The sequence below is a fragment of the Neovison vison genome, chromosome 6, assembly GCF_020171115.1.
Source record: "Neovison vison isolate M4711 chromosome 6, ASM_NN_V1, whole genome shotgun sequence".
NCBI lineage: Eukaryota > Metazoa > Chordata > Mammalia > Carnivora > Mustelidae > Neogale > Neogale vison.
Window position 1 is genome coordinate 221,802,659 of NC_058096.1, and position 22,954 is coordinate 221,825,612.

Consider the following 22,954-nt stretch of genomic DNA (forward strand, 5'->3'; position numbering starts at 1 on the left):
CCCCTGCCAGAATCCGGTGCTCCCCATTGGCTGAAAGGGGAGTATTTCCAAGAGCCTCACCAGGGGCAGAAGCGGAAATGATTTCCCGATGGCGCATCACAGGTTTAAAAACAAAACAAGGAACAAACAAACAAATAAATAAATGACGGCGATGGCCTCATTCCCTAGATTAGGAGGGAGGGAGAGAAGGAGGGGAAATAGCTTTAGGACCCCATTCCCTGGGTCTCTAGCCGGCCGCTCCCTGTGGACCGAGCCGCGCGTGCCGAGGACCCAGCTGCGTGCTGGGGAGGCCGAATCCTCCGAGACACACTTACTGGGGCGGGGGTGGGCACCGAGGGAAAGGCGCCCCCTGCAGTTGTGCGCCGCAGGGGCCCTGCCTTGGCGGACCCATGAAGAGTGCAACCTCTGAAATCCGATCAGAAGGGGGTTCGAACCCTGGCTGGGAGGCTAACGAGCTGGGACACAACACGGGGTGAGTGATCTTACCTGCCGGGTCTCAGTTTCCCCATCTCTGAAACTGAAACATCATGGTACTGGCGTTTGGGCATGTCATGAGATGATGTAGGAGAGCGCTTCGCAGGGCACCTGAGAGAGCTTCTCTACGTGGTTTGTGTTGCTGCGTCTATTTTTAGACCCATAGCGGGTTGAGTTGAATGGTGGCCCCCACAAGACGTGGCCATATCCTAATCTCTGGAACCCGTGAATCTGACCTTATTCGGAAAAAAGGGTCTTTGCAGACAGAATTAGGAATCCAGGACTCTCATCTGGAGATGAGGTCCCGTAGATTTACGGTGAATCCCAAATCCAACCACAATTGTCTTTACAACTGCAAACCAAGGAATGCCAAGGATCGCCAGCAACCCCCAGAACCTGGACAGGCATAGAATGGATTCTCCCTCACAGTCTCCAAAAGCAACCAACCCTGTCAGTACCTTGAGTTTCAACTTCTGGCCTCCAGAACTGCCAGAGAATAGATTTCTGTGGTGGGTTTTTTTTTTGGGGGGGGGACCTCCACTTGGTTTCTGATACTTTGTTACAACAGCCCCAGGAAATGAAACAATCCCCCCACCCCAGCCTATTGCCTGGAGCCCATGCCTATTGCTTTTTCACTTCAGTGGTTTTTCACCTGTTCTGTAAACACATCCCACCACAGGGCCTTTGAATAGGCTGTTCCTACTGCCAGGAACACTCATCTTACATTATTCAGGTGTCTGCTCAGAATTAATCTCCTCAGAGAGGACTTCCCCAACCACTACTATCTTGCCCTTTACTCCCTTACCCCATTCTATTGCCCAGTCTGATTTTAGTATATATACATTTTTAAAAAGATTTTTATTTATTTATTTGACAGAGAGAGAGAGATCACAAGGAGACAGAGAGGCAGGCGGGGGGGGGGGGAAGCAGGCTCCCGGCTGAGCAGAGACTCCCCCTCAATGTGGGGCCTGATCCCAGGACCCTGAGATTATGACCTGAGCTGAAGGCAGGAGCTTAAGCCACTGAGCCACCCAGGCGCCCCAAGTATATACATTTTTAAATTGTGGTAGAATACTCATAAAATTGACCATTTTAACCGTTGGGAAGTGTGTAGTTCAGGACATTAAGCACACCCCCGTGGCTGTGCAACTATCCCCACTATCTATTTTGAGAACTTCTTCATCTTCCCGAACTGAAACTCTGTCCCCATTACACTAACTCCCCATCTCCTGGCCCCAAACCCCCACAACCTCTAACCCACTTTCTATCTCTGTGGATTTGCCGGTTCTGGACATATCACATAAATGGAGCCATACACTATGTTCTTTCTTTATGTCTGACCTCTTTGGTTGAGCATAATTTTTCGAGGGTCACCTGCATTGCAGCGTCAGTGCTCTGTTCCTTTGGATGGCTGAAGAGTATATTCCACTGTATACATGAGTCACATTTTGTTTATCCGTTCACCAGCTGATGGACATCGGGGCTGTTTCCACTGTTTGGCCGTTGTGAGTAGTGCTGGTGTGAACGGGGCGTACACAGACTTATCTGGGTCCCTGTTTTCAGTTCCTCAGGTACGTGCCTGGGAGTGGAATTACCAGGATATAGAGTAGGTCTGTGTTTCAGTTACTGAGGAACCTAATTCCTCCCACCCCGCCAACAGCACTTACCGGTATTTGAGATTATTTACTTATTTTCTTTGTTTATTCTCTGACCCCCAGCTAGATTATAAAATTCAAGATAAAAGAGACTTGGTTGGTCTTTTAAAAAATATATTTAATTTATTTATTTGAGAGAGAGAGAACAAGCAGGGGGAGTTGCCGGCAAAAGGAGAAGCAGACTCCCCACTGAGCAGGACCCCGGGATCCCAAGACCCTGGGGAACATGACTGATCCGAAGGCAGACACTTAACCGACTAAGCCACCCAGGTGCCCCTGACTCGGTTGATCTCGTGCACAGCCATGTTCTCTGCAGAGGGCAGCAACACCCAGCATAGAGGAGACTTCTAGGAGATGCAGGTGGAATGTGTGGATGCTGGCTCCCCTCATGGAGGTAAGACAGTTCTGCTCACGTTGCTGCCTCACTCACTGCATCAGGGTCTGTGCTCTCCAAGCCCAAGGCAGAAAGGTGTTGCCCCAGAGCAGGGGAGGAGAGCCAGAGCCTCCTGCCTGAGGAAGTGGAGCTCTGGGAAGAGACACTTTAATGTCAGTTGAATGGGAAATCCAGGCCAGTCTTTGTGCTGGGCACTAGGGTCCAGTGTGTGAATCAGAAAGACTTTGCTTTTGCAGAACTCCCATTTGGGAGAACCAGATGGGCAAAGGAGTCTGGGCTGATTTAGAGGTTTAGTTTGGAGCAGAGTGGCTCAGGGAAGGGTGCATGGGAAGACTTCTCGGGGTGGAGGGTGGGCAGTAATGACGTGGGTTGGGCCCTGAGGAGTGGACAGGAGTGGGAGGGATGAAGAAGCAGGAGAAAGGCATTCTGGACAGATTTACAAAGCAGCGGTCCGACCCTGCGAGAGAGCACAGGGAGCTGTCCGTGGTGCTGTGGCCACGGCCGAGCAGCCGTTGCAGAAACCAGGCTTGGCTCTTCTGGTAAGGTTTATTTTTAATGGTGGTTAAAATACACATACATAACATAAAACTTGCCTTTCTGATCACTTTTAAGTGTCAAATTCAGTGGCATCAATTACATTCACAGTGTGCAACCATCCCCACCAACCAGCTCCAGAACTTTTTCACTTTTCCAAATCGAAACTCTGTCGCCATGAAACACAAACTGCCCCGCACCCGCGGTTCGCCATTCTCTCATAAGTTTCTTTCTTTTCTTTTCCTTTTAAAAAAAGATTTGATTTATTTATTTATTTATTTGACACAGAGAGAACTCAAGCAGGGGGAGTGGGAGAGGGAGAAGCAGACTTCCCACTGAGCCCAACGCAGAGCTCGATCCCAGGACCCCCGGATCATGACCTGAGCCAAAGGCAGACGCTTAACAACTGAGCCGCCCCGCAGGTGCCCCTGTAAGTTTCTTGAGATCAGAGATGTTGCACTTTGTGGTTGTTGTGTCTCAAGTCCCTAGACCAGTGGTTCTCACTGTAGGGCAGGGATTCTGCCCCTAAGGGACATTTGGTGGTGTCTGGGAACATTTTTGGTTATCATGACTTAGGGGATGGAGACGATGCTGGCGTTGGGTGGGTACAGACCAGAGATGCTGCTCCACATCCTACGATGCACACGACAGGCCCCCCACAACGGAGAATTCTCTGGCTCCAAATATCAACAGCATGGGTTGAGCATCCCTGTGCTAGAGAAACACGTGAATCATAGTCTGTTCTCACTGAACGAGGTTGAGGCAATGAAATTGCTGAAGCTCCTTGACTGTCCTTTTCCTGATTTGCAAAGGGGATTAATACAAGGACATTCACGCCCCATTATTAGTTGCTTCTGTATTTGTAAATCTGCCTACTGCCTGAAATTAATCTGTCATGTTTGTAACCTCCAAATCAATACTCCCGGTGTTTTCAGGGTCATTGCACACAACGCAGAGTGGTGAAAACTTCGAGTTCTGGCCGTACATGTTCCCAGCTGGGCTTGAACAAAGCACCATTTTGCCAACTTATTCCAGCCCAGGTTGTAAATGGCCCCTTTCGGGATCCATTTATTACCACGATTTTTGCATTTTTGCCCTTTAGTTGGTGGTTTTGCTGTTTCCAGTGGCCCCCGCATGCAGTGCTGTCTGGTGTTTCTGAGCACAAGAAGGCTGGGGTGCAGCTTACAGAGAAAATATATGTGTTAGTTACACTTTATTCAGGCATGAATTATACTGCTGTTGGCTGTTAACGAATCGACCATGTGTATTAAATAAGGTGTCTTTAGACAGAAGCATACAGAGCACCAGATTATGTGTTGATGAGTTGATGAAAATATTGTGACCAGAGGCTCGCAGGAACCTACCCCAGGCTTTTCCCCAGGGGCCATGCTTCAGCATTCATTCTCGCTGGGTTTGCTGCAACTTTATAAGACAGAGCTGCTGCCAATAATGAGAATCAACTGTATCTACTTCTAAGGGCTACTGTAAGGACCAGATAAGATCGTGCATGCAAAGAATTTAACACTTTTAGTAAATAACATGGTAGGGGGGAGGGAGGGAAAGATATTATGTAATCCAGAGAAAACACTGAAACTTGCTTTTGTATAAAGCATGTAGCCGTCCTTCGCTCCTCAGAGCTGCAGGGATTTGGAGGGACGCCCTGTGTAATTACCACTCTGAACTCTAGCCAGGGCATGGTGGGAGAGTGGCAGTTGCCAGACCCACTCGATTGTTCCTGGTGACCACACACGGTCATGAAGACTCAGGTGGAAGAATGCCATCCACTAAACCACCCATACGGCTTTCCTTGGTACCCTGGGCTTGCCATGGTTTCTGTCCAAGAAGTAACTAGCCCTGTGCCCGCTTCACATCAAGGAGGAAAGGAATAGCACTCCTCTACAGTCGGTACATGTACTGTTTTTTTTTAATTAATTTTTTTAAAATTGGAAGTAATTATAAATTCACATGCACTAAGAAATAACAGAGATCCTGTGTACCCTGTCCCCCCATCTACTCAATGGTAAGGTCTTACACAATTATAGCACAGTCTCACCCTTGCTTTCCATACCGTGGAAGCCAGATGTCCTCAGCACGAGGTCCCTCACGTTGCCCTTGTATGGCGCTTCCACTCCCCATTCTCTCCTTCCCTACCAATCACAAATATGGTCTCCATTTCTGTAATTTCACGTTTCAAGACTTTTATGTAAATGGAATCACGAGAGTATGTAAAGCGCGTAACCTTGTTGCACCGGCCTTTCCGCATAATTCTCCAGGGCTTCATACAAGCCGTGTGCGTCAGGAGTGGACTCCTTTTTCTTGCTAAGTAGCGGTCTCTTCATCTGAAATGTGCAGATCAGGTAAGCCCGTGCAGACGAAAAGCAACTGGTGGCTGCCGGTGGCCGGGAGACTGAAGGGTGACGGCTGATGCAGACGGTTTCTAGCCGGGCCATGCACATGCTCTGGAGTCACGCAGTGGCGATGGGCGTGCAACTGTGCCCAGGGACTAAGACCACTGAGCCGCACGCTTTCGAGTCCAGAGTGCGAACCATTGCACTGAACCGCGCACCGCAGGTGGGTGAACCGCACGGCCCGCGAATGCTGTCTGGGTCAAAAACGAACTCTCCAAGTGACTCACACTTGGCTGTGGTTTCTCCGCCTGCCACGGGAGCCGGGGCGTTCTCTGTAGGGCGTCCCGGGCCCCCACCCACTCCTGCCAGGAGTCACAAAGGCGCCTAGACCCTGCCCGCCCAGTGGCAAACCACTGCCCCGCACGACCACTAATTTAGGGCCAGCAAGTTTTAGGAGCTGAGTGGGCTCTTAGAGGGTGCCCAAGGGACAAGCAGGGCGTAGCCGCATCAGGAGGGCCACCTGCACCCAGCAAGAGCGGTCAGCGCAACCCCCAACCTACCCAAGTAGGACACAAACCAGAAGGATCTCCGCCTCCAGCTCCAGGGGTTGAAGGCTGGGCGGGGCTCCGGGAAGGGGCGGGGCTCGAGGCCGACACGCCGGATGTTGAGCGGCCGGAGGGAAAGAGGGACTACAGGAAGGGGCGGGGCTTGAGGCGGGGGCGGGGCTCGAGGCTGAGTCGGCCGGCAGATGTGCAGTGGGAAGCGAGAGGGCCCGAGCTTCGCGCGGGGTGGGCGGGGCCTGGGGCGCGTGGCGGGGCGCGAGCGGCACGCGGCTCGGGGGCGGGGCTCAGGGACGTCACCGCTGGCGGCCCCGCCCCTTCGCGCCTCGGGTCGGCGCGCGCTCTGTGGAGACGCCAAGATGGCGACAAGCGACTGCTCCGGCTTCGCGTGGGGCGCCGGCCCACAGTACAGGTAACGGCCTCCGCGCCGCCGCGCCGCCGGCCCGACGCGGGCCCGCTCCGGCCCCGGGGAAGCCGCGGGCCGGCGTGTTGGCCGGAACCAGGCGGGACACCGGCTGGGAGGCCTGCGCCAGCCAAGATGGCCGCGCAGCCGGGAGGCCGCGGCTCGGACTGTGTGTCGGAGGGTGAGCTGGCCGGGCGGGGGGGTCCATAGGAGACGGGGCGCTCAGGCCTGAGGGGAGGGCAGCGGCCCCCGAGGCGGGCACACCAGCCCGAGCCTGGGGCGGGGGGACGCTTGGCCGCAGGGGGCCGCGGAGGGGCCGAGGTGGCGGATGGAGAGACCGGGGCCGCGGGGCGGTTCCGGAGGGCGCCTGACTGCGCAGCGCGTGGAGCGGAGGCCGAGGCGGCGGAGGGGGGAGTGGGAGGGGACTTGATCCTTATTTGGAGGACAGACAGGCCCGGGAGGGGACCTGGCAGGGCAGGGGGAGGTGGGGTCGGGGGTACTGACCCCTGACGGCAGCGGGGTTGGCGAAGGAACTCAGGGACGTTGGCGAGGGGGAGGAGGCTTGATGGGGGTCAGGCGGGGACTTGGTGGGGGGGTTCCAGACTCGCCGTTGCTGGGGGAGAGTCCTGGCACCCTATAGGAGGGTGGTGGGCACTAGAGGCTTCCCGGGGAGGGCGATGGGGGCAGAGATAGGAAGCCGCCGAGGGAAGGAGGGATCACCGGGTGGAAGCACGTGGGGTGTGCTGTACCCCCAATGTACAAATACCCCCACGCTGTTCTCCAGGGCCTGTCCTTGGAGCATCTCTGCCATCTCCGTCCTTCCGCCCGACACTCTAGTGCAAGTCCGGGGCAGGGCTGCAGGGCTGGCGTCCGGGGCGGGGCGGGGGTGGGGTGGGGCGGGGAGCGCCATCCTGAACCCGTCCTTCTCCAGCTGTAGTCGGGCTGAACCTCTCGGGCCGGTTTCTCACAGGCCGCGAGGACACGAGGATGCAGACTGCCCATTGCACCGCCGAGACACGAGTGTGGACCGCCCTAGGCACCTCTGCTGCACGTTTCGATTTCAGCTCGTAGAAGACAGATGCGTGGACAGTTAGGGCCGAGCTCTCAGCCCCGGGGCGGTGTGATCTTCGTGTTCTTTCCTCCGGGGTCGCAAGGGGACAGAGCAGGGCTTGGGAAGGAGGGCTGTGGACGGGAGGAGGGCTCCTCGTGTTTTCTGCGCTTGGAGTGGCTTCCGAGGTGGGGTGTTTGGCTAGTCATGGATTTTTGGAGCGGGCCTGCCCTTTCAGCAACACAGTGTTTTTATTTAGCCTTCTTTGTTTGTCCTTGGGGTTACTCTGCTGCTGGTGCTTGGTTGCAGCGGAATCCACTGGGTGGAGGCTGAGAGGCGTGCACTCTCGGGAGGGCTTTACCTTCTGTCCGCTGGCAAGTGCGTCTTTCTTCCTTTTTCTTTCCCGGTGCATTCTTCAGTCCCCATTGGAAAGTCACTTGGATGTCACTGTGTAGTAAGATTACCTTCGGGGGGGGGGGGCGCCTGGGTGGCTCAGGTCATGATCTCAGGGTCCTGGGATCGAGCCCCACATCGGGCTCTCTGCTCAGCAGGGAGCCTGCTTCCTCCTCTCTCTCTCTGCCTACTTGTGATTTCTGTCTGTCAAATAAATAAATAAAATCTTTAAAAAAAAAAAAAAGATTACCTTCCCGGGGAAGGGTGCCGGGGGGGGCTCAGTCAGTCAAGTGTCAGACTTTTCGGTGTGTTCTCAGGTTGTGCTCCCAGGGGCCTGGAGTTGCCCCTCGAGTGGGGGCCACACTCAGCGCAGGATCTGCTTGTTCCTCTTCCTCCCCCTCAGCTTCTGCCCCTGCTCATGCGCTCTCTCTCAGATAAATAAGTTAAATCTTTTTTTTTTTTTAAATGATCTTCCGGAGGAGGAATGGTGTACTTGCACTCTGGAGTAGGTAATTCCTGGGCTTCAGCAGGTGCATCGGACCATTATTTGCAGTAATTACGTACACACTTCAGCCTCGCTGCTGTCTGTGTGCTGATGTCGGGTGACACCGCGTACTCACGTGGAGCGAAGGACGTGAAACTACCCTGAATGAAGTGCCAGACTAGTCTGTGCTTCGGGAGGGTCCCCAGGAACACAGGTTCTTAAGAAAGGAGTGGGGGAGGGTGCCTGGGTGGCTCAGTGGGTTAAGCCTCTGCCTTCTGCTCAGGTCATGGTCCCAGGGTCCTGGGATGAAGCCCCACACTGGGCTCTCCAGTCGGCGGGGGGCCTGCTTCCTTCCTCTCTCTCTGCCTGCCTCTGCCTACTTGTGATCTCTGTCAAATAAATAAAATCTTAAAAAAAAAAAAAGAAAGAAAGAAAGAAATGAGTAGGGGCGTCCGGCTGGCTCCGTCGGAAGATGGGACTCTTGATCTCAGGGTCCTACGTTCAAGCCCTATGTTGGTTGTAAAGACTACTTAAAAAAATAAAATATTAAAAAAATGAAGTAAATTTAGGGGAAACTGAAACATAGGTATCATAGTAAAATAAATTACAGTCTCACAAAACCGTGAAAAGAGATCCTCTGCATTATCTGAATGACTTTAAATAGACATTTTCTTCTGGGGTAAGTGACTTTGCTTGGAACCTTCAGCTGCCTTTAGGGTGTATTCTTTTTTTTTTTTTAAAGATTTTATTTATTTATTTGACAGAGAGAAATCACAAGTAGATGGAGAGGCAGGCAGAGAGAGAGGAAGGGAAGCAGGCTCCCTGCTGAGCAGAGAGCCCGATGTGGGACTCAATCCCAGGACCCTGAGATCATGACCTGAGCCGAAGGCAGCGGCTCAACCCACTGAGCCACCCAGGTGCCCTAGGGTGTATTCTTATATAATGTGCCATGGGAAGACTAATTAGATGACAGAGTTTGGGACTGCATGCCAACTTTTTGGTAGCATTTGAATAATAGTATTTACAAAGCCCATTTCAGAAATCGTCAAAGTGAAGACAACAGGTTTTTTCTTAGAGGAATTTGGAGTAGGTTTTCTTGGCTTTTTTTTTTTTTTTAAGATTTTATTTATTTGACAGACAGAGATCACAAGTAGGCAGAGAGAGAGGGGGAAGCAGGCTCCCCACTGAGCAGAGAGCCCAATGTGGAGCTCGATCCCAGGACCCTGAGACCATGACCTGAGCCAAAGGCAGAGGCTTTGACCCACTGAGCCACCCAGGCACCCCGGTTCTCTTGGCTTTTAAACTTTTTTTTTTTTTTTTAAGATTCCATTTATTTGTCAGAAAGAGAGGGAGAGACCACGAGTAGTGGGAGAAGCGGGCACCCTGCTGAGCAAGGAGCCGGGTGGGGGACTCGATCCCATGATCCGGGATCACCACCTGAGCCGAAGGCAGACACCCAACCGACTGGCACCCCTTGGCTTTTAAACTTATAACCACAGCCTCGGTTAGGAATATTCCTTATATCACTGTCCTCTGTTAGTGTGGGGTTCTGAACTTTTTGAATTGTTGGTCGGAATTGGATGCACATTCACTCTTGAAGGTATAAGCAAAGTTTATGATTACTTGTTGGTATGATGAGTTGCAATTATTGTATATTATGTGGTCTTTGAATTAAATCTCCTTGGGCTTTTTCAGAGGTAGAGTTAGTGCTGCAGATATCCAGAATGAGGGATTAATCCCATGAGAAAAATTGAATTGGGCAGTGCTTCTCATGAGTCCCAAGTGCAGTTTTCAGTGTGAGCAGTTGGGGAACTCCAGCACGGTTCTGTATGTGTTTAAATCACTTAGGTGATGGAAGCATCTAGAACTCGGAGCTGTATGCTGGAGTGTGGAACAGGACAATCTGGCCTCCCCCGTTCCGTTTCCTTCCCTCTTGGTTCAGCAGTTCTGTGAGGGTCCACCTGCATGGGACATCTGGCTGCTTCTGCCTTCGCACTCTGGTGAAGTCTGAGTGAGGCAGCGGCTGGCTTTGGGGTAATGCTTGATTTCCCGTCAGGTGAAGCTCTCTTCTAATAAGCTTTTGAGACGCTCTCTCTTTTTAAAGATTCATTTACTAGAGAGAGAGAGTGGGGGAGGGACACAGGAAGAGGGAAGAGAGAATCGCTAGCGGATGCCCCATGGAGCACGGAACACAACGCGGGCTCTGTCTCAGGACCCATGAGTTCATGACCTGAGCCGAAACGGCAAGTGGGGACTCTTAACTGACTGTGCCAGCCAGACGCCCCGCCAGCGGCTCCTTTCTCATTGGAACGTCGTTGGTTGAACCGAGCGTTGGTAACTGGACGTCTGTCGTACTTGCTCATGAGAGCCTCACGTTGGCTGTCGAGTCCTGCCTCCCTCTGTCAACACAAGAGGTTCATGTGTTGGACCAGGTGACAGTGGGGGTTTCTCTACCTCTGAAAGCAGCAGGAGAGGGCTGGAACCACACATGACCCTGCGCCAGTCCCCAAACATTGGCTTTCATCCACTGGATTCACAGCAGTAGACGGGCGTGGCCATCGTCGCCCTGGTTGGAAATTCTTTGGCTCGCACTGCTTCTGGGGGGCGCACACAGAATGCTTTCTCTTTGGCTTAGCTGGCGTAATGTCATCAAGATAGCATTTTGAAGCATCTGCCTGACAGGCTAACCTTGTGGCCACCCTCCATGTGGCGACCACGGTCCTTTGCAGAAAGATGCAAGAGTTGCCAGGCGCAGAATCCAGCTCACCCTGGAGGCTCAGGAAATGGCCGTCACCAGCTTCGGGAATCCCTGCCTCGGAACGTGGCGCCGCCCAGTTGGCTCTGCCTTGAGGAGCCAGGCCGGCCCCGATTGAGAGCTGGAGGCTCTTGACTACAGCTTAAAGGAGGTTGCAGATGGGGCTGGGGAGTGAAAGTCTCTGTCATCTTCTCAAGACCCAAGGGTTTAGTTTATCAAACCCTTTTCCAGTACGTTGGAATGTTTTCTGTGGGTTTCTGGATCTGAAATGAGCATTTCTCATGGAGAAGGTAGTAAGACTTTCATAATTCACTTATTGTCATTTTTAAAAGATTTTTTTTATTAATTTAACAGAGAGGGAGAACCAGAGAGTACAAGTAGGGGGAGAGGCAGAGGGAGCGGAAGAAGCAGGCTCCCCACTGAGCAGGGAGTCTGATGCGGGGCTTGATCTCAGGATCCTGGGAACATGACCTGAGCCGAAGGCAGAGGCTTTAACCCACTGAACCACCCAGGTGCCCCTTAAATAAATAAACTTAAAAAAAAATAAAACGTTTTTTAAAATCTGAATTGTTATGAGTATGAGTGTATGTGAAATGTATATTTTGAATATAAAAAGCTCGTGAACCAAAGTGCCAAACGAGACCATCACCGGCTGATCGTGTGAGTGTGTAGCCGTGAGGTCACGCGATCTTACCGACAGATTTAGGCGCGTCCTTCCCGATGAATGTCTCCAGCGACCACAGCAGCAGTGGGCATCAGATCCCCGCACGCCGGCTGAACGCCGAGTGTTCCTCGGCCCTGTGAACCGTCGCACGCGCCTGGAGAACCGCGCCGAGGTCCGGGTGCGCCGCAGCGCAGGGGACCCTTGACGAGAGAGTTCCGGCTGCGGGGTGCTCGGCGGGAGCGACAGTCGGGCTTAGCTTGTGCCACGGGGGCAGTGCCAAGACAAGGGCAGGTCCACGGATAGGCGAAGAGCTTTGTTCTAGGAAGGATCCGGGAGAGAAATGATACCGAGTGAGGTTTCGCACCCACTGTGATTGTGGGAAAATAATTTTTTCCCCTTAGACACTGAATGTGTTTGGTTGTGTGTGTGTGTGTGCGTGTGCGTGTGTGTGTACGTTTTTCTGCCGCGTGTGAGCCGCGGGCAGCGGTGTGTGGTGGAGCTCTCTGAATGCGTCGTTACCTGCTGTAGGTTGCTCAGACAGACCTTCTGAAGCGAGGGCCACGTCCCGGGTCCACGTGTCCTTTCATGGTGAGCCTGCGGGGACAAGCGACAGCATGTCGCTCAGGAGAGCCCTGGTGGGAACCGGCCCTCCTCTGCCCAGTCCCTTCCGTCTCTAGCCCTCGCTGGCCCGGTCTGTCAGGTGACTGAGCGAAACGGTATCAGCGGGTCTTGCCAACCTTGCATTCTAAAATCTGATCTAGACGATGTGCTCCCTGACACCCTGCCGCCCCGAACCAAACACTTAGACCAAGAAACCTCACTGTTGGGACGGTGGCCCTCAGCCTTGCAGCGCGGCGGCGCGCCCTCCCTCTGAGCAGCAGCTTCCAGCTCTGTTAGCGCAGGGCTGCGGCGGCCGGCGAGTCGGCAGTCTGCACCGGGAGCGGGTTTGGGGCTTTTCATTCCTGTTCCCGTCCGTCCCGGGTCGGAAGTTGGCAGCCTGCCCACCGTGTTTGAGTCTCACACCTGCCTTCTTCGGCCTGGGCGGTAGGCTCGTTGCTTGCTTTATTCGCTATAGCTTGCCGGCATTTAAAAATCGGGAGACTTTAAGCAGCTGCCTTCGGCTCAGGTCATGGTCCCGGTGTCCTGGGATCGAGTCCCACATCGGGCTCCTTGCTCCGCGGGGAACCTGCTTCTCCCTCTGACTCTGCCTGCCACTCTGTCTGCCTGTGCTCTCTCTTGCTCGTTCCCTCTCTGACAAATAAATAAATAAAATCTTAAAAAAAAAAAAATCGGGAGACTTTGGGGGGCATGGCTGGCTCAGTCGGAGGAGCATGTGACTCTTGATTTGGGGGTCATGAGTTCGAGCCCCATGTTGGGTGTAGAAATTACTTAAATAAAAAACCTTAAAAAAATAGGGGTGCCTGGGTGGCTGAGTCGGGTAAGTGTCTGCCTTCAGCTGAGGCCATGATGAGCCCCATGTCGGCTCCCTGCTCGGCGGGAAGTCTGCTGCCCCCTCGGGCTGCCGCTCCCCCGCTCCTGCACGCGCGTGCTCTCCGACGAACCCATAAATAAAGTAAAATTAAAAATGGGAGAGTTCAGACGGCGTGCGGGGAATCTGATACCCACACTCAGCGGAAAACCCCGATTTCCAGCCTTACTCAACGTCGGGAGATCTGGCAGTCCCGGCCTGTGCGCGCTGCTGGGCCGCGAGAGCTCCTGCCGAATTGTCCGGCTGTCTCAAGAGAAGACCTGGCGTTCTGCAGGCCAGTACACCGCGGGCAAGGAAGAGTGAGGGGCTCGCTCAAGGCCCAGTGAGCGGAGCAGGACTGAAGCCACCCCGCTGGCCCGTGGCTCTCCCCCTGGTTCCAGGCTTGAGACCTCTGTGACGCCAGCTCCGTGCTCCCGCACAGCCCTCTCGGGCTTCGGCTCTGCTCTCTGCCATCTTGCTGAAAGGAATGTCTCCCTTGAGCCTGCGGGATTTTAAGCCCTGGAGGTGCCCGAGTGCGGACGCGGGAAGGTCCGTGCCACCGCGTGCAGGAAGGATCGATCACTTTCCCGAGAGAAATGCCGCGTCGCACGGGGCCAGCGTAAACCTGCCGTATAACCTTGGCGACTGCTTTTTGGCACCTGCTGTTCCAGCAGGGATTCTGAACCCGGGGCCTGCGAAGCCAGGGTGACTGCAGGCGAAACTGCCGTTTCCAAGGGCTCGGAGGGAAGGAAGTCTCAGCTTGCGCCTGATTGGAAACTGAGAGAAGGCGAGGGGACCAGTGACCTCCCATCAAGGGGAGCCTGAGCTGGGCGGGGTGGTCTCCCTCTGGACGTGTGGCAGCGAGCCTGGGAAGGAGAAGCTGCCTCTCCTGGCCTGGGCTGCTTTTCCCCCAAACGCAAGGCTCGATCCCCCACTCCAAACGCTGGTGTCCTCGCCTGTTTTCGCAGGTCTGAGTGTCTCAGCGGCACGTTTGACACAGGGGCAGGTCACTCTGGGGTGGGCCCCGTGGGGGGTGGAGCAGCATCTGTGGCTGCTGACCCAGCGCCAGCAGCACCCAGTGTTCGCTAGGGGCAACGTCACCCCAGGTGAGAACCCTATGCCAGATTTCCTAGGTTTTGGCAACCGTATGGGCCATGCCTGTGGGAGGTCTTTGCCACGAGCTGTGTTTTGGCTCAGTCAACTCCTAAAACCTCAGTGTGGCAGGTCAGTTGCCAAAATGTCCCTGTCCTTCCTTCCTTGTGTCCTCACCGTTTGCGCTGTGACCTTGCAGCGTTTCCCATCTGGAAGTGACATCTGTTTCCTTGGCCCTTGAGTCTGGGCTTCCTTGTGCTGTGTCTTGCCGACAGACTACTGTGGAAGTGATGCCGCCGTAGACTGCAGTCGGGGCCCCCCAGAATTTCTAACCTAGTCCTGCAGATGATGGTAGCGGAAGGTGGGGCCTCTGGGAGGGGCTTAGGTTATGAGGGTACAGCCCTCATGAAATGGATGAGTCCCCTTATGAGAGAGCCCCCCTCCCCCTGCAACAGAGCTCTGTCACCCTGTCCTCCACCCCGTCCCTCACCAGGCACGGCGCCTGCCGGCACCTTGAGCTTGGACTTGCAGCCTCTAGAGCCTTCGGGAACGCTGCCACATGAAGGATCCCAGGCTGGCCGTGGAGGAGGAGATGCCACAGGGAGGTGGCTGGAGTTGTCCGTCTGCTCGCCAGCCTCCTCCAGCCGGCGACTTCAGAGGCAGCGCAGCCCCGCCTGCAGAATCTTGAGGGAACCGACTGCTTTAAGTGCTGCTTTAACCAGGAATCTGCAAACCTCTTCAGTAACGGGCCAGAGTAAATACTTGCAGCTTTGTGTGTATCGTGTAGTTGGGGGCGGCTTGTCAACAGTAGGAACATACCCCCCACAGTGCGGAGGGTGCTGGTGGAGGGGGTGGGTTCTGGTGAGAGCCCCCTGGCGGGTCGTAGACTGACCGCCTCCCCGCTGTGTCCTTGCGTGGAGGAGGGGGAGGGGAGCAATCCCCTCTTGACTCAAGGGCACTCCTGAAGGCTCCGACCTCCTGACGTCATCTAATCCTAATCCCTCCCAGAGGTTCCACCTCCTAACACTGTCGCACTGAGCTGTAAGGCTTCAACATTGGATTCTGGGAGACGCGGACATTGGTTCCCTAACACCAGGCCATATGGCGTCTGAGCTCCCCCACGCTAGGGCTGCCGCTAGGGCAAAGTCAGCCAGGAATGGTACCCAAACAAGTGGGCGTGGCTATGTGCCATCGAAGCCTTCGTTTTTGACTCTGATCTGTGAATGTCAAATAATTTTCATGTGTCATGAAATAGTTCTTTAATTTTCTCCAGCCATTTGAAAATGGGAAAACCATTTTTTTGCTGTGGGCCTTACAAAAGGAGGCAGTGGGCAGATGTGGCTGTCCCTTGCCAAACCCTGCTTAAAACCCTCCCATTTCTCCCCTTTCCTCCCCACCTGGGCACTGCTGTGCCAGGTCTCTCTTGAGAGCGGGTGTGAGATGCACAGCACATGCCCTCCCCGAGTCCGAGGGGCATCCCACGCTCCATGTCCTCCTGGAGCTCCCTTAGCTGACTTAAAGGGAGGCAGTGCTCTACCGTCCCAGACGATAAACACCAGCAGGTGCTTTTCATGGTGTCCCGAGCCGCCGGTCAGGGTGCGGTGGGTCTCGCGGTCCCTTTCTGGGCCGCCACCACTTTGATCGTTGTTCATCACGCGTTGACTGCCCTCGACTGCCCTGCAAAGCCCTATCTTAAGTGTCTGGAGAGCCCTGAGGAGGAAAGAAGAGATGTGACGGTGAGGAGCAGCCCTTCCCCACCTCCCAAGGCCAGAAGAGGCCTTGCAGTGAAGGGCACCTGGGATTATGGCGGCTGGGGCTGGGTTGTGGCGGCCCCAGCCCCGAGAGAAGGGCTGGTGTGGACATTGACATGGGAGCAAAGCCCAGGGGTGACCAGGAAATGGTGCCGTGTCCTGAGGGACAGAGGATTCGGGGGGTGGCAGGAGGCTAGGCGGTGGGTCGCGGCTCTCAGATGTAAGGCAGAAGCTGGGGTTTACGCTGTAAGCCATGGGGAGTCACCAAGATACCTGCTCATAAGATTTGTCCTGTTTTAGTATGCTAAGGTGCTTTGGGCTGAATTATGCCCCCCCAGCCCCCATTGGGACTGGAGGTAGGGCCTCCAACAAAGTCATTCCGGTTCCATGAGGACACAGCGGTGGGTGAGACAGCCATCCTGGCCCCGTTCTGTGGGCTGTGCTTGGTCTGTGGTCAGTGCTGGGGGAGCCAGGCTGGGCAGGAAGCCGTGAAAGGAGGCCGGCACCAGGAGGTGTGTGTGGAACGTACGTGGCCGGTACCTTGCAGCTTCGCCAGTAACGTTTGGTGGTTTAAAGAGATGCCACGGACCCTTCCCTCCCTTCAAAAGTCGAGGCCCAATCCTCTGCCCTGGGGTGTGGGTTAGATTCGGTAATTCGCTTCTAACTAATGGCGCGTGGCTAAAGTTCTGCCTGGTGACTGGTGTCAGAGTTTGGGTCAAGTCCGGCTTCTGCACCCGACTCCTCGCTTCTCCCCCTGGGAGAAGCCAGTTGCTGTGTCTGAGAACACGCAAGCCGTGCTGGGAATAGCCCGTCTAGGAGGCTCCAAGGCCCCTTGCAAACAACCAGCACCAAACTGCCTTCTGGCTGAGGGAGTGAGCAGGAAGCACAGCCCACCACCCCAGTCAAGCCTTCGGATGCTGCCGGCCTGGCCCCCGCCTTGCTGGTGACCTCGGGAAGAGCGGGAGCCCAGAGCCCAGCCAAGCCACCCCTGTGTTCCTGACCCGCAGAAACCGCGATGGTCAGCATCACTATGCGAAGCCGCAGCAGGGGGATGATGTTGGACGGCAGTACGTAACCAGTGCGCGATGTCCACTAGTGTCCACCAGTAGGAAGCTGGGCAAGGGAATTGTGACCCATTCAAACCCGCCTCTAAGTTCGGGAGGCCCAGCTCGGAAGTGCCAGTGGACCGCGTACCATATGCTTCATAAACCAACACTTCATAAACCAAGCAGGCAGAAAGTTAAATACAATATGTTTTATCTTACCCGCCTTGAGAAATAAACCTTCCCAGAGGCCAAGGTTTTTCTGCTTGGCAAAACATCAGCGATGACTGAATTTCTCTATTATCGTGCGTGTCTGGGCATTCCGTTGAGGGACTAGTGCTGTTTGGTGTCTTAAATAAAATAAATTCATAAATGATTGTATATGCTGTAAACTTTATTTTTAATTTATTTATATTATTTTATTTCAGCGTGAATGCTGTTTGTGTGACCAAGATTTTCCTATGTCATTTGAGTTTGGCTCCTATAATGACCTGAAGCAGGTGACATCAGTGGGCTGACTTGCGTCCTCCCTAAGGCTTAACTGTAGGTGTGCTCACCCCCAAGACCTCACTCGGAATAGGACTGTGCTTGGAGACGGGGTCTTTAAAGAGGCGATGAAGTTAACATGTGGTCACAAAGGTGGGCCCTGATCCGGTATGACTGGCACCCCTGTAACCGGGGGATGGGGACACAGACACGCGTCCAGGGACAACCCTGAGAGGACACGGGAGATGACGGTGTCTACACACCCAGGAGAGACGACTGGGAAGGAACCGGCCCTACCGACTGCCTGATCCTGGACCTCCGGCCTGCACAGCACTGTTGTTGGCGCTGCTCCGTCGCGGGACTTTGTAACGGCAGCCGGAGCCGACCAGCACAGCCCCTTTCCCGATCGGGGTTCCACCTCAGAGCTGCAGAATGCAGGAGATGGTCAGAGAGCCCGAGTCCCTAGAGGGACAGGCCACAGCCGGCGCCATCCCGGGATCCTCAGAGGGACGTGAATTCTTACCTACACAGACGCCTGGGGGCGCGAGGCCTTCCTTTCTGCTCGACTCTCTGTTGAGAAAGGCTGAGCAGGGCTGAGCTAAAAGATCCTGCCTTAAAATGCAGTTACAGCTGGAGTGTCCAAAGCAGGTGTATTTGCATCAAAAACACTGAGCAAATGTAAAACATGGAAAAATCAACATAATTTTTCATGTGTTTCTAAAAAGTTTCTTTTCTTGGGCGCCTGGGTGGCTCAGTGGGTTAAGCGACTGCCTTCGGCTCAGGTCCTGATCCTGGAGTCCTGGGACGGACGGAGCCCCACACCAGGCTCCCTGCTCGGCGGGGAGTCTGCTTCTCCCTCTGCCCCTCCCCCTGCTCACGCGCGCTCTCTCTCTCTCTCATTCTCTCTCTCAAATAAATAAAATCTTTAAAAGTTTCTTTCTTAAAATATTAAAACCTGTCTGTCAAACGGTAAGACAAAATGGGGGCGTGGGGAGGGACTGGTAGTGGTTGTGAGGTTTCTTCTTATTATAGCAAAATGGACATAAAATGTACCGTCTCCAAACACACAGCTCAGCGGCATGAAGCACACTCACCCTGTCCTGCGAACACCCCCACCCTCTGTTTCCAGAACTTTCCATCTCCCCAAAAGGAGTCTCCATCCCCACAAAGCATGGACTCCCCACCTTCTGCTCCAGCCCTGGCTCCCACCACCTCTCTGTGCGGACGGGACTCCTCTGGGGACCTCCTGGCACTGGGGTCTGTGCATGATGTGTCCTTCTGGGTCCGGCTCCGCTCACAGCCCGTTGTCCTCGGGTCCCTCCGCAGCATGGCAGGGTCCGGATTCTTTCTAAGGGCGGATAATCCATTGTGTATGCGTGTATGAGTGTAGACCATACTTCGCTGTCATGTTCTAGAGCAAGAGGTGGGGAGAAGGGTCTCTCCAGGGCCTGAGCAGGAGGCCCTTTAGTCACAAGACAGGGAGGGGGCCTACATGCTTGTATGCTTCTCAGTAAATGTGTGTGTGTGTGTGTGAGAGAGAGAGAGAGAGAGAGAGGGGGGTGGGGACTTCTCGTGCGGCTCATAGGTCTTTCTGTGATGGTGGAAATGCTCCCTCTGTGCTTTCCACCGCGGTCACCACTAGCTACCTGTGGCTCATGAAGCCTGAATTAATTACGATGAAACTGAATGTTGAATCCCACTCCCCAGCCACCAGAGCCACACACTGTAAGTGCATAGGGGCCACACATGGCTGGTGCCACTGTATCGGACCACGTGGCTCTAGAATGTGGGGCTAGGTTTGGGGCCCTCTAGCCCAAGTGAAGGGCAGCATGGGGCACAGCAGAGATAAAAATGAAGGGAACACAAGTGTTTTATGGAGCTGGTGCCTTCCGGCAGCCTGGGGGTGTCGGGGCTGGAGAAGCAGGAGGCGGGGTAGGGGCAGAGTAAGGGCGTAGCTTTATACACAACCTGACGCGGACAAACGACACTGTGTGGCATGAAGACTTACTCCCAGGCAGTAACAGTCACGGCCAACCCCAGACGGGGGCAGCGGGGAAGGAAGGAAGGGAATCTGATGGGGGACGATTCAGTTTTCATTATTTAAAGAAGTTCTGAAGCAAATACAGCAAAATAAGAAGGCTTGGGGCACCCCAGGGTGTGCCCTTGTTAGGTTCTAGGCTCGGAATATTTTTGTAGTAAAGAGGCCTTAATACCGAGGGATTCAGAGAGCCGGCCGGCCGCCTGTTCCACCTGCTTTTGGCCAAGAAAGTCTCTGAGACGGGGAGAAGAGAGCCACGACCGCACGCGCTGCTCCCTGGGGAAATCCGTGGCTCGCACAGTGTGCAGGCCGCTTCCGTCTCACCTGGGAGAGGAAGGATCCTGGGTTGTTGCAGAGTGGACGGCTGGCTTCCCTTTGTGTCGTCATTTCACTGTAGAGCTGCAGATTTCGAGTTGTTCGGACGGCGGCCTTGCACCTGGGAGTGGCCCCTGGGGTCCAGGACGCTGCCTTCGATTGCATCTGGAAAGCTGCTGTAGGTGGGAGCTTCGGGGATGCCCCACCCGCCCTTTCCCAAACACGTGCCCCTGGGGACACCGGTACGCGCCTGGTCCCACCGCTGTTACTCACTGCGCACCTGCTGTGTGCTGGGTACTACTGCAGCGCCCGGAAAGACCTCGGGACACTGCCATCCTGTGCCCCTGTGGCCTTGTGCTGTGGGGGAGGGGATGACTGGGGCCCAGACAGGTTGGCGAGGATCAGGTGGTGCTGGGAAGAAAACTCCAGCGGGGTGAGGGGGACAGGGTGCTGCTGCTGTCCTAGATGGGCTCGGACAGGGCTTGTTGGAGGAGGTGACATTCGAGCAGTGACTTCCAGGAGGGGATGGGGAGCACTGGCGTCAGAGCTGCCATCTCAGAGGCTTGGAGGGTTCTAAGCAGGAGGGCGACACGGGCAGGTGTATGCTGTGCTCTGGTTGCCAGGGGGACGGACATGCCAGGGAGCGGGTGGGTAGGCCCCGGGCTCTGCTGGCCCCCAGCTCCTGCGAGGTACGTTTGCACTTGACTGTGTGGTTGACCCTCGGCATTCTGCTCAGCCTGGAGGGCGCTCCCCTTGTTGTCCCAGATGGGCAGCAAGCCACTCAGAGGGACAGGGCAGCTTGGCTGTCATTGTGTGGCTAGCTTTGGGCCAGAACGTGTGTGAAGGTACCAGGTGTGTGAGCACCGCTGGCTGCGGTCCCTTTGTCCCCAGGCCTGCCTGCCCCAAACCCCATCCACACACCTGGGGTCATCCCGGGTTTGCGGGACCTTCATGGGACCCGTGATGGGGCTAAAAGCTTTGACGGTACCTTCCCAGACAAAGGGACTTTCCCAAGGACCGTCTCCTTGGTGGCTGACACTTAGGAGAGTGAGGGGCGCTTGGGTCGCAAAGATCTGGGTCTGAATCGAGCACTTGACCTGTGTCACTGATCTGCAGAATTTCCACATTCAGAAACAGGACCGACGGACAGACAGACAGACATGGCGACCACTTCACTGTGGCAGTACAGGGAGAATACGCTGGTGTAGACAGAGGCCTCCGTGCCGTGCAGAGCAAGCTGGCAATAAAGCGGGTTCTCGTGACTACGAGTTTGTAGTTTCATGTTCACCGATCTGCATTTTAGTAACTGGGGGACCCCCTCATCCCTCGGTCACAAAATGCCATTCAAGTCCAGCTTCCATTGAAGAACCTTGAAGAACCATTGAAGAGCTTGCTGCCCGCACAGGTGGACTGAGAAGACCAAGGGGCTCAGGCCCTGACTTTGCCACGTCCTGTGCCTCAGTTTCCTCTCCTGCAAACGGGGACAAGGAGGGTCCCTGACGCGTTGTTAGGATGTTGTGTTATTTTGTGAAAAGTGCTGAAACCCCAGCCTGCTCCTGTAGCAAGGTCTTAAGAAACGTCAGTCACAGAAAGAATGGATGCACCATAGGCATCCAGAGCGGCCGAGGCCGCGGGCTGGGGGCCCCTGAGCACATCTGATGTCGCCGGCGTTTGTGTGTGTTTGTGGTTCTAGCACCGGGCCTCCGATGGCCTTTCCCCTCCCCACCTCGGGAGCCAGCCTCTCAACGGGACCCGCTGCTGGAATGGGTCCCGCTGTGACCCCACCGTTTCCCACGGCTGCCCTGCCCCCCAGGCCTGTCCCCCCAGCGGGGTATGGCGGATACCAGCTCCACTCAAGCCCGCCCCAGGAGCCCGCCCCGGCGTCCACCATGGCTCCCTCCTACCAGGTATCAGCCTGGTCTTTCTTTGGCTAGCACCGGATAACATTGAGGGGGCATGTGCAGCGGGCGCCCCGTACAGGCACATAGACGGGGACACGGGCTTATCTCCCTGCCCCGACAGGGAGCAGGGGATGGGCTTGTGCTCATCGGGCATTTCTGGTGCTGATGATGCCAACTTCCCCTCTGCGAGCTCCGGGACTAGAGATCTGGCCGCTGCGTTTCCACTTGGAATTGCCAGCGTGTCCCATGCCAGACATGGTCCACCCCTCCTGAGCCTCTGCCCCCCACCGCTGGGACCCCCTAATGTCAGTGGGTGTACCAGGGGCTGCCCAGCTGGCAAAGCTCACGCTGTCTGGTTCCACCTTCTTCCTACCCCCCTTACTTCTGGGACTCCCCCTCCAGCCCACCCCAGGCTCTCGCACATCCCCAGGGCTGGCCTCTGCTTTTGTCCTCACCTGCCGGTCGTCGTCCTATTCCACGCAACGCCCTGTGTGCCCCTTGGCACGGCACCCAGACCCTCCCTGAGCCCCTGGCCCCATTTGTCCCCCCCGGCCCCCTCTCCTGGCTGCAGCCGCTGTGCTCACAGCCCTCTGCTCCTCCCGCAAGCCCGCCAACCAGCTCCGTGTGGCGGCCCCTGCCTCCCGCTGTCCCTGCCCGGAGCCCCGCCCCCACGTCCGCACCTGCCGCCGGTCCCTGCACTGCTCCTCCGAGGAGCGGTCTCCGAGCTAGGCATTCCACAGAGCGCTTCTGCTCTCAGATGGTAACATTTCCACGAGAGCGGCCACATCTGTGTCACTGGTCACTCTGTCCCCAGCTCCTGAACGGCCCGGTTCAGAGCAGGAGCCCAGGAACCCTGGGGACACACACGCGTGGGGTGAGCGAGGGCACACCCTGCTCTGAGAGGCTCTCCCCCCCCCTCGTGTCGCTCTGGTAACCCCCTCGCAGGACAGTTACAGCTACGGACCTCCGACAGATGCTGGAAGCTACAGTAGCTTCGAGAACAAACAGTATTACCTGCCCGCTGCCAGCCAGCCTCAGCTCACGGCCACGGCCTGCCAGCCAGGTGTGTTTCTGCAAGGAGCCACGGGCTTTACAGGGGGCAGGGAGGGCCCCCCTCCCCGCAAGGTCACACTCCAAAGTTTGCAGAT

The 22,954-nt window shown here is 55.4% G+C and overlaps 1 protein-coding gene across 2 annotated transcripts in view; it reads left to right on the forward strand.

Moving 5' to 3' along the window:
* Positions 1–6,298: 6,298 nt before the first annotated feature.
* ZFR2 (zinc finger RNA binding protein 2) overlaps positions 6,299–22,954 on the forward strand; it is a 36,750-nt gene continuing 20,094 nt past the window's right edge. The window contains exons 1-3 of one of the 2 annotated variants that reach the window (XM_044254558.1): positions 6,299–6,377; positions 21,599–21,812; positions 22,752–22,869. In XM_044254558.1, coding sequence (XP_044110493.1) covers positions 6,325–6,377; positions 21,599–21,812; positions 22,752–22,869 — 385 coding nt within the window. In that variant the 5' untranslated portion in view covers positions 6,299–6,324. Of the gene's footprint in view, positions 6,378–6,466; positions 6,550–21,598; positions 21,813–22,751; positions 22,870–22,954 lie in introns of those variants that run through there. The other variant, XM_044254559.1, reaches the window with a different exon arrangement.